At 42.5% G+C, this 11,365-nt stretch overlaps 1 protein-coding gene across 2 annotated transcripts; it reads left to right on the forward strand.

Annotated features, from left to right (window-relative positions):
• Positions 1-405: 405 nt before the first annotated feature.
• On the forward strand, positions 406-6,243 carry LOC125764913 (rab3 GTPase-activating protein regulatory subunit). Of its 2 annotated transcripts, none has more exons than XM_049429623.1 (5): positions 406-917; positions 991-1,774; positions 1,840-4,864; positions 5,252-5,449; positions 5,646-6,243. In XM_049429623.1, the coding sequence occupies exons 1-5, from the start codon at positions 842-844 to the stop codon at positions 5,874-5,876; spliced, it is 4,314 nt and encodes a 1,437-aa protein (XP_049285580.1). In that variant the 5' UTR covers positions 406-841; the 3' UTR covers positions 5,877-6,243. The 2 variants fall into 2 exon arrangements, with proteins under 2 accessions (XP_049285580.1, XP_049285581.1); XM_049429624.1 differs by having other exon boundaries at positions 994-1,774.
• The last annotated feature ends 5,122 nt before the right edge of the window (positions 6,244-11,365 follow it).

Here is an 11,365-nt window from a genome sequence, read left to right on the forward strand (position 1 = left end):
GACTATTGATATCGAAACTCATAATACGTTAGCGAATCACCCAAAAATGATATAGAATCGCGTGTCATTTATATATGGAATGTCCATGTTCTTGACTTCTCCACACAGGTGGTTTCGGGTTCAGTTCTTCCATTCGTCAGCAACAGCTGAATGTCTTGCAGGGTCTGGAATGCCTTGACTTCATTTACCCATGCGCTGGATAAAATGTTCTGCATATGTGGTAACAGTATGGGATATAATATATGAATAGGTGCCAGGCGTTGTCGAGTAAACGGTAAATAACTGGCTGATGTTGCCGTGCACACAGCTAATTTCACCCTAACCGTAATGTGAGTAGCACATTGCGCCTGTAACGGAAGTAAGTTTTACTTTTCGCGCGTAAAATGAAAGCACGTGCTGTCAGTGGGTTGATTTCGTTAATGCTGTCTTTTGATACTGTCAGCTGAGCTCTATTGTTTTGTTTTCAAATTTGCGTTCAATGTCAAACGAGATCACCGTTGGTGATTCCATTGTGACATTGCTGTCATCTGTGTGTTCTGTCAACAACAACGAAACTGTTTGCGTAAATAAATTAGCTGCGTGGTAAAGTTTTACCCAAAAAACACACAATTTGCGAAGTAAAATCAGAGTTGTTAGAGAGAAACTTTATAAAATAACATTTGTTAACACAATTCAACGATACTAGATTCATGCTGAAGGGTTCCAGCGGTGGGAGAACATAAAGTGATTTGTCATGTTGTAGCCTCTACCCGTGTAGAATGATAGTTGATATTTCTACCAGCATTTCGTGGCTTTAGAAAACAATTCGAGATAGTAGCCGTTAATCGTAACTCACTACACCATGTCTTGTGAGGTAAAAGTTCTCGCCAGCATTGACAACTTAACCGAAGTGCAGGAACAGTTCGGTTTGGGTTCAGGTAGGTAGAAGAGATAGAAGATTCCGAACCGCATTTAATGTTTCTGTTTCCCTTGTTTCATGAACATCGGCAGAAGAAAATTGGCTAAATGCAGTTTGCTATTCGTTATCTCCCGCCGGCGACATCCTTGCACTTGGGCACGGTTCAATTCTGGTGGTGTTAACCTCGCGCTGGGATCGTCAACGGCAGATCAATGTGTACAAAACGGCCTGGCGAGGAGCGATCGATAGCCCCAGTTGCATCATCACCAGCGTACTCTGCACTCCCATCGTCGGCCAGGGCCAGAGCTCGCAAACAATGGTCGACTTTAGTTACATCATTGTGGGTCTCGACGATGGACAAGTATTGTTTTATGGTGAAAACGGTACGCTTCTTCACTCGCAGATTTTCCACCAAGAACCGATACAAGCTATCAAAGCGCAAAGCGGCAAACATATCAATGAAGAGCTATACGTGCTTTATCCTTCCTGTAGTGTGATTTTGCAGGGCGCACAGGTATTTCCTTTGTTGCGCAGTTTACGACAGCAAATCAATCGTTACGGTGCCGGTAGTCCGAAGGTGAATGAAGCACAGGAAACGATCGCTTGTCGCAAGTGGAGTTATGAAAAGGGCATGACGATCGTGGATGCCGTAGTTGTTGGGCCGCAGAAGAGCTGCACTTTTGATCATCTGTTAACGGCCAGCTTAGAGGGTGGTTTCTTTGCAAAATACCGTCACGCAGCTCCGCAGAATTCGCTCATAATTGCTGCCGGGAGTAAGCCTTACGTTGGTTTCCATTACGCCAAGGAAGGGTTTACGCAACCAGTGCTGGCGGACGTGGCCAGAGCTGTAGCTAGCAAAATTAAATCTGCCTTACCGTAAGTACTGCCATACCGTGAAATTATATTTCCAGCATATTAATTTCTTTTGTTTCTTTCAACAGTTCCTGGCTGGGTGGTGGTGGTTCTTCCGCTCAACAACAAACTGCCGCAGAACCACAACTGCCTCCTTCCGAACCGCTGATATGCAGATTCGGATTATGTGATTTGCAGCGAAATGCGTTTGCCGTGTGGCTGGCACCGAACTATCAGTTGGCAGCCGTTGCGGATCACCTTGGGCGCATTATTCTGGTTGACTGTCAGCGCGGGATCGCTTTGCGCATTTGGAAAGGCTATCGCGATGCACAGTGCGGATTTGTAGAGGTGTCGGAGAAGCCACCTAAGGAAAGCTCAGCTACCGTAGGAGCAACTCGGAAGATTGATCGTCGAAAAGCATTGTTTCTTGTTATTTATGCCCCCCGTCGTTCGGTATTAGAGATTTGGTCGCTTCGTTCGGGTGGTCCGAAAGTGGCCGCATTTAGTGCCGCTAAGAACGGACAACTAATCTACAACACCCACAGCCAGATGGGAGTGACTAGCGGGGCAAGCAAAATTAAGTACACTGGCCATGGGTGTACATTTTTCGATCCGTCCGACAGCAGTTTGAAAGAGATCGTGATACCATTTCACTGTGCATTAAGTGATTCTAAGTCAAAACTAGCCAAAGATTTGCATTTGTTAAAGCGACTGAAAGTTTGTTTAAAATCGGGCGACGGTAGCGAATCCGAAGAGCTAGAAGAAATGACCGATATGTGTCGGTGTTTCGAGACGGATGAAGTCCGTCTGCAGTGTGTAGAAATGTTGGCCAAGCAGCGCAAGATTCGCCCGAAACTGTTCGCAGCCGTAGTGGACATCTTTGCCGAACTTTCAGCTGAAGGATCAATGATGAACACGACACTGGGGCCATCTGAAGCATCGGTACTGTTGGATGACGTCGTTGAAGACGATCAGGAAACGCAATCGATCTGTATGCCGATCGGTAAAAGCCCACTTCGTGTGATGTGTGAAAACTATCAAAGATTAGTAATGTTTTATCTGCATCTACACGGAGATAAGCCCACGATCGACGATGGAGATAAACACGGTAAACTTGCAGAGAAATCGATCGACCATTCTGAATCTGACGAGAAGATTGTTCCGAGCAAGGACGAGGAAAAGAAAATGAATGTACATCTTTCCGACCAGGAACTTACGGTGATCGAGCAATTGATTGAACTGATCCGTATGAACGAGAGTGAAGGATTACAGATGGGCCAGAACGCTACAATTGGGACCAGTGGTAATGCAGCGTCGAAAGGCGTTAAGTTCGACGAGAGTGCAGCTTCGGGTGTGCGTAATTCTAGCTTCATGGAGTATCTTTCATCGTTCAACGTTACAAACGAGGATCTAATTCTGCTGCGCGATGAAAACGGTGCCGTTGCACATGCGAGCTTGGGGAAAATCATTTTTGACAAGCTCTATCGAACGGATTCGAGCCGTTTGGTTGGGTTCGTAGATGCGGCAGATGCTTGCAGGCTGATGCCCGAGGATTTGCTGCGTACGTTCCTCGCGTACTGGTTACGGTTACCGTTCAACTACAGCGATATTGCCACCTTGATTGAAGACTTGACACGGTTTAATGCCGTGCTGCATCAGATATGTTTGCTAGCGCGAGATAGAATCCTTTTCGAAAACAATGCCATCTGTCTGTGGTGGCAATCGGTGCGAGAGTATCTGCTAGAGTCACCTTGCGCATTGCGCGGACTGCTGGCAGCACTGATGTGTCGCAACGAAGCCCTACGGCACGAAACGCGCCGCCGAAGCGACGAGGAACAGATCACGAGTGAACAGTTCGAGCAAGTGTCGCAGGAAGCGTGTCAGTGGATGCTGCTAATCTGCAAACTAGAGGACGTTGCTATTTTGGGGAAGATTCTCGTTGAAAACATTCGATGCCGCAACGCACGCTGGCCTACACTAAAGTATCAAAAACCGGTCGTAAGCCTGAAGGAAATTTTAACCGGTGGTAAGGGGATAGTGTCGGAATTGGTTGCGAAATGGGTTTCCTCGACTGGAATCGACCCGCCGATGCTAGTAATCGAAATACCACAGGAAGCAACGGAAATCGACCCGAAACCGATAGCAGAAGAAGCTTCCCCCGAGAAAGAGTCCGAAAATAACAGTAGACGCGAACGGAATCGACGGTTGGCGTTGATGAAGGCTAATCTGTTGCTTACGTCCGAGTACGGACCGTCTAAAGAGGATGCCGAGCAGGAAGCGGAGCTTGATCCGGTGCTATACAACTTGAACATTTTACGGCTACACTTTCCCTTTAGTCTCGATTCTGGTCAGCTGCTGGCGCAGCTCGCCTGGGAGTACATTGGAGCGTGGAGCAGAAATATGGCAAATGTGGCCTGTCTGCAAGCCGGACTTGCATCGCTCAAAGCTATCCCACGATTGCAGTACTCGATCAAGCACGGTCTTTGCTGTATGATATGGAACGCTCATCTAAAAATACCACTGGAAGCCACAAAGAAACTGGTCAACAAGGTCGGTCGACTGCCGAAGGAGAAACTCTGCCTGCAGGATATCGGTATCAGTGATGCGCTGGTCCCACAGTTTCTTGAATGTTGCCTTGAATTTTTCGAACAATTTGCTGGCAGCATCGACCATGATAAACTGGAGCTACGCTTCGAGGATCTGCTGCAGGATGGGCCGGTGCCGCTAACGACGTTAGCAACACAGCAGTCGTCCGCAAATATGGCTCTTCTAAGACTGCATCAGGAACTTACGACGGTCCTGCTCGTACTGACCTCGTTCCATGTGCGCTATGCGAACAAACCAATCCAACAGCTGTTTGATGGGATGTCGAATCAGGCATTTTTTTCGGAAATAAATCGTCAACAGAGCACAGCGAATGCACTACCCAAGGCGGACCAACTGTTGCGAAAAACGCGGCTAGAGTTTCTGTGCCGCACGGTAACGGCAACGATGGAATTGATTCACGAGGATATGGAAACCGTGTACTATACGGACCATAACAGCTGGATGGATACGATCGAGCGGCTAGCAGGTGCCTGGGAACTTGAGTTTGGGGACATTCGCAAGCATCAGGTAAGTGTGTGATACCGCAAGTACGTTGACCAAAAGAATCTGAATGTTTTTGTTTTCAATGTGTTAATTGGGATAATTGAATACGGTCGTTAATTGTTGGATATTTTTCCTAGTTTGATTTGTTCATTCCAAGTATTAGCAACTGTTTAGTTTTATTGACGAGAGCATGCTTTTTGTTTTTAAAAACATCAACACTGATTAATTAACAGCCACAATTCATTTCATTGATAGGAAGTTAATTTGATACATGTTTTCCTTCATCAATTGGTAGCTTTTGCGAGAAATTCTTTTGTTTTTGAACGCTATAAATGCGTAATGGAAATTCCAAACGATTGTTACGGCGTACAAATTAATCAGCGGCTATCCAATCCTTTGTCTATCTTTTAGATAATTGAACTGTACGCCTATGGATGGGACACATACGCACACGAGCTGCTGGAGAACGTTATTCCGGATCAAACATTCGCCAACCTGCTGCTAACGATAGCGGGCCGACGTTTGGCACTGTACACCAAGGCGAATCCGACGGCCTGGGGTCAGATCGCTGCGGTTGGTCCACTGCTTACCGACTATCTCGATACGCTTGTAAGTGTTGGGCAGGTTTACCTGCTGAATCGCTGAAAACATGCGCCGAAGGGAGAACATACTGCTCTAACTCATATAACATCAAATTTATCTCTCTTTCTCTATTTACTCACAATCCCGAAACACATCCTTTCCCGTGTACCCGTCCTTCCCTATGCCGTGTGTAATCGAACCGGGTGTAACGTTCGGCACGCAGGTAAGTAACAGCAATTACGGACCACCGCTGCGTTCCGTCGAGACAGACGAAACCACGCTGGCAACGGTGGCTGGCAGTGATTTGTTTATCGAAAAGATAACAAAACTAACCGAGAAAGCCTTCAACTGCCTGTCGACGCTGGCAGTCAATGCAAAGGGCACCTCCAAGGAGCTGCGTGTTGCCGGATTAATATTTGACGCTTGCGCCACCATCAAAGATCATCGGCATTAGTACATTAGAAGTAGCTTCTTCCTAATGTCCCGGCACTCTAAAAAAAAGCCACGTGATATCGATGTCTGCGGTTATTTGTTTTTGTCATTTACTACCAATCTTCCGTATTTAGCAATCGTTGTGTTAGGAGATGGTACGTTTTATTGTAAATAATTTCATTACATTTTAAACGTATAGGAAGATTCGTGATTGTGTGCTACTATTCGCGTCGTGGTCCTCTTTATGATCGTATTGATCTTTGCTTTACGGCGGTACCACAGTATAAAAGTTTAAAAACAACCAAACCAGCACCGAATCCGAACATATACAACCACAGTTAAATATGTCTCGAAAATGTTAATAAAAAGCCTTGTTGACTCGGACAAAACGTGCCTTCTAATCATCGATTCTGACGAAAGATGAAGTCTGATAAGGTCGACGTACATTTTCGTTCTATTTGCACAATCACCCACTTACTTACCAGACACGGAAGAAGACGAGCTATTGCGGTCCCGTGGCGAAATGAGTGAATGTAAATTAATCTAAAGTATTCTCCTTTCTGTGTCTTTGCAATGGCTTCCCGTTTGGGTTTGCGGTAGCCACAGGAATTCGTGAAGATAAAGGCACCGACATGAAACTTCTGTTCCATGTTATTATTTCCCGTGCTTCCACTGATTCAATTAGGCGTAGCAAATATTTGCATTTTCTTCTCGACTGCCAGACTGTACTCGATGGATGATTTTGAATATCGCCCCAGAAAACATAAGCTCCGGTGATAGTTGCCGCAAACCCCAGTGTCGGGTATGGTCATACTCGTTAGTATGATAAAGTCTGTGGCTTGGAATCGTAATCATCTCCCGCCTACAGCATAGTGAGTGTCTGCCTATGGTCAATTAACTGTGACGAATGGTGTTAAAATGTTGAGAAAGATTCACCGGAATGTAATTACTTTTCATCAGCTTTATTTAAGTGGTTTTATTGCTGTTAATGAAATTACGTAGTCCGATAAATAGTCCCTATTATGTCTGATTTCCTAGAAAGATACGGTTTAAGGATTATCTGGAAAACGGGTTGGATAAAAAGCATAATTTAATGGAAAATTCCCGAAATACTAGGCCATAGTACATAACAGAGAGTAAATAGGATATTGTAATTAAAGGTATCAATTTTATGATTAATGAATGCTAAATATCCTTTTAAATCGACGAAACGAAAACAAATCGCTTAGACACGATTTTGATTATAATATGCAAATTAGTTCAAATTATTTTCTGTTGTTCTCAAGAAGCGATTCCATTTATAATAAAGATTCGACACAACTGTGTGGGTAGGGAAGAAAGTACAGGAACTCTTTCGCGTAAGTAAAGAGCTTTTTTTACTTTCATTGTGTCAACATCAGAACGGCAAGGTGACAAACCATCTACTGATGACGTGATTTCCTTCCAAACGGACGAATCTGAAGAGGATTTAATCAAGTTTTGTCATTAATCAAACTGACTCGCCCACCGGTCGCATGTCTTATTTAACCTAAAAAGCTTCACAGTATTTTGCCCACGCAACCCTACAATCGGTGATCGGTTCTCTGTGCGTGCCAATGTGGTAGTGATCCAAAACTACAACTCAATTTACTGTTGGAGAAAATTGATCTCTTTATCAATCATTGCTCCTTAACGTCGTTTGTACGCTTTAAAAAGCACAACAGCAAGAGTAATGGTAAATCTCGATAATAGTGAATCCTTCTCACTCACGTTTATGTCATTTAGTTACGATTTTTTGCGTCAGATGGCGGCGCTATTAATACTATCAACCACTAACTGCTTGTGAAATGACGTCCTTTAAGTCACGAGGCAGAATAACTTTGTTTAGTTTATCTTTTAGAAAATTTGTTTAGAGGTAAAGACCAGAGCACTTTCCAACTTATAAGATTTCTCCTTCTACTAGCTATCTTAATATGTTTGAGATTAAATTTTAGTATTATTAAATCTATCGATCCATTAAAGAATTAATTTGCATGAGGATCGTGTTCTTTAGCTGAGCTTTTATCTCGAAATGCGCTTATGTTGCTAAATCGATCTTTAAGCATCAATTTACTTACGGTCATCTGGGAGATGCTGTCTCGCATTGAAATATATTAGCAAACAAATCAAGTTTGGCAAACATCATCTGACCACACCTGACCAGACTCGCCCTTTTGTCATCGCCTCTAAGCATCTAGGCTACATTATGCGCTCTGGTGAAGCAACAAATTGAAGTTTGTTACCGCCCTTGGTGGCTGAATTCTCATGTTTACCCTGCAAGGGGAAAACTTAAAGCAACGCATTTTCCGATATAAATATTATATCTCCCTCCCATCATAACATAAAGGTGTAGCTTCTTGACTGTTGCTCTTCTGTGGCCAACGAGAAGTTACCCGGCGGCGACACAGGATACATTAGCCCTGTAATGAACGCCACTCACGCAATAAATCAACAGCTGGCGGTATTGTGCCCTTCGCCGAAGGATTCGTTTGAATTTTCACCTACACCTGGACGCTTGCGTCGCTTACCCCAAAGGCGGCATTCCAGTTAAATGGGTTGAACATTGCTCTAATTAAGCGTTAAATCGAGCCGTTTGATGGAGCCACTGTGATGGTAGTACAATCAACACGCTAATAGGTCCACAACCGAACCGCAGATTTCACCAGTGTAGATATCGGAGAAACCGCAATTGGAAGTTATTACGCATCGGTTACCTCACCACCGGTTGTGGAGTCCCTTTTATGTGGGGTAAGAATTTTTTTACTTCATGCTGTTTGGATGTGTAATGGAAGTCTTCTTCTGTCACTTTGGTGGTATGGTTTTGCTTGCAATAGCTTAATAGACGTCATAGACCTGACTAATCTACTAATCTACTGTACTGAGTATAAGCCTCAATTCATGCCATTTTGAAATATCGATTTTACAGATTGTTGAATACACATTGAACTGCTGCTATACTTTATGTTAAGATACAGGATGACGTAATTCGATTCAGTTTACGATTAAACTTAATCTCTTTATAGAGGCAACATGTGAACGAATTTAATTCGAACGATTAAAGCTGATTTCATTGAAACAGTTAATCATGGCCGTGCTTTGAGCATGAACATAAATTACCTGCGAGTTTAATTTGCAGTAAAGCTTTTCATCGATTGCAACTTAGCTACCGAATTATTTTAATTACTTTTTTCTTTATTTACCACTCAAAAGGAATGGTAAAAAAATGAAATGGAGAATTTTTTTAATCGGAATACACACTACAATCCGAAATGAAAACATTGCCAGAAGCAATTCGGAGCTTCTGACACTGAGCTTTCTCCCTACTGAGCATATTTTATCCAACCATAACACCGGAACTTCGTGCACCGGTTCCGCCCGGGGGGCGAAGTGCCGTTTGTATGAGGGAAAACACGTGGACCACCTACATGTGTGAAACCGAAAATACAGTGAATTATGTATGAAGGGCAAAACGCATGTATGAAAATCCAAAAAAAAGGACAAATAACATCGAAAAAGGAACAGTAAATGCAGTGAGAATATTATTTATTTAAAGCTTTTATTATTGCTTGGTCTGGTAGGCGTTAAAATGGATTTAAAAATGGATTGGTGATGATTGGAAATTTATGAATGGGTCGTGTAGTGTTGAATGATTTCTTAGTATTTAATATTAAAATATTTTCTATTAATAGCTAACTTGTATGAGTCGAAAAAGGAAACGAAAAACCAAGACACACGACTTTGATTTTCTTTGTTTGTGTTCAATCTTTGTGATACACTTCAGCACACTTGTTACCATGGACATGAAATATTCATGCTTTATCCGTAAACATATCTAGGTCTTCCGGTAGGGCCCACACATGCCAAAGAACGGGCCCGATTTTCTCTTGGGCAAATCATTCAACCATTCCAAGACGACATTAGTTGCTTCTCATCTACGTCGCCGAAGCTTTCGATTTCCGCAAAACGGTCGTCAAGGATTGTACGGAATGCTGGTGCCCGAAGCACCGTACAATATACCGCAAATGCGGAAACGAAGTTCCTGCCTTGACAGATAGCAGCTGCACGCGAGCCAAATATTTTCCGACCACTTGTCTACAAACCTCACCTTGGTCAACCTATCTACCGGAGTCGGGAATATTCTGTGAACCATCCGTTTTGTTGTGTCTCAGAAGGAAATTCATGTAAATTTTGCACAATTTGCACATCACTTCGGATGAAAGCACAGGTTTAGATCGCTGCCATTTTCTTGAACATGGTGAAGTTTACATTTTGATATCTTGACAAGAAAATTGCATGCTTTTGGGGTTGGCATATCAACAGTATTCCGTTCACGTAACAATTGCAATTTGCATCAGAAAATTCACGTCATGATTAAATGCTTTAACAAGAACATATTAATATAATATTTAACAACGAGTTTGCAACTTTTGATAGAAACTTTACATCAAACAAATCTAATTTTTTCGTCCGAATTTCGTACCAATTTTAATTTGCTTCTTCACGTCTCTCTGACCACATTCGTATCCCTAACCACAACAACCATTTTGTGCATATGAGGCAACACTAATTTTTCCCCAACTTTCATTATACCGTTTGCTAACATTTGGCCTCTTAAAAAAACAACAGCAACAACTCTATCCCGCACGGATCAAAGCGATAAGGACCTGACGACCTCGTAAAGTTCGTAAACATACGTTGGTCGGTATCGTACCAAAAATGGGACATGTTAATCCACTGGGAATATCATATCATATGTGTTGCTATCGTGCAGCCTGTTTGTGTCGAGATAACGGAGCATGAAAAATTGGGAAAATTTAAAAAAACAAAGTAAAACAAGAACAAAGTTTAATTTTCCATCCCAAGCGTAAGGTACGAACATATATTCAACGCAAACACAATTAAATGGTTTTTTCTACCTGGTTTAAAGTGATGGGTATGAATTGATGATGTTATGCGGTTTTGTGAAAACTTTGTGAAACAGTGGATAAATACGACATTGGACGGCAGAATGTCAATTTTTATAAAAATGTTTTAACGCCCATCAAACTCACATACATATGAGAACGTATGAGGGTTATCGTTTTTATTGTTTTACTTTAAAGCCGCTTTCGGTTTGGATAGTTTAAACGCAAACCAGAAGCAATGTTGGCTAGTGCAACCAACCAGTGAAATTTTTACTTTATTTTCATTAAAGTTTTCATGAGATTTTTACGTAATTTTAATTACGAAAATTTTACGTAAATTTTGAAAATATCAAAATGCAAAAAAAAATTATGTTCTTAATATTGACGATAAGCACGTAGGTTAATTATGCAGCCCAACAACACTAATTTCCGCGCTTCACTACAATCCGTCCACGTGCGATCGAAGCTGGTGTATTTTTCCCGCCATCACGGTACACTAGATTGAAAATATTCATCGCCCGCTTACTGTTTGCAAAGGGGGGAGCGTCGTAGGTATATTCCTAATTTTACTAACTTTTTCTCATTGGCA

Source organism: Anopheles funestus, chromosome 2RL (genome assembly GCF_943734845.2).
Source record: "Anopheles funestus chromosome 2RL, idAnoFuneDA-416_04, whole genome shotgun sequence".
Classification (NCBI taxonomy): Eukaryota; Metazoa; Arthropoda; class Insecta; order Diptera; family Culicidae; genus Anopheles; species Anopheles funestus.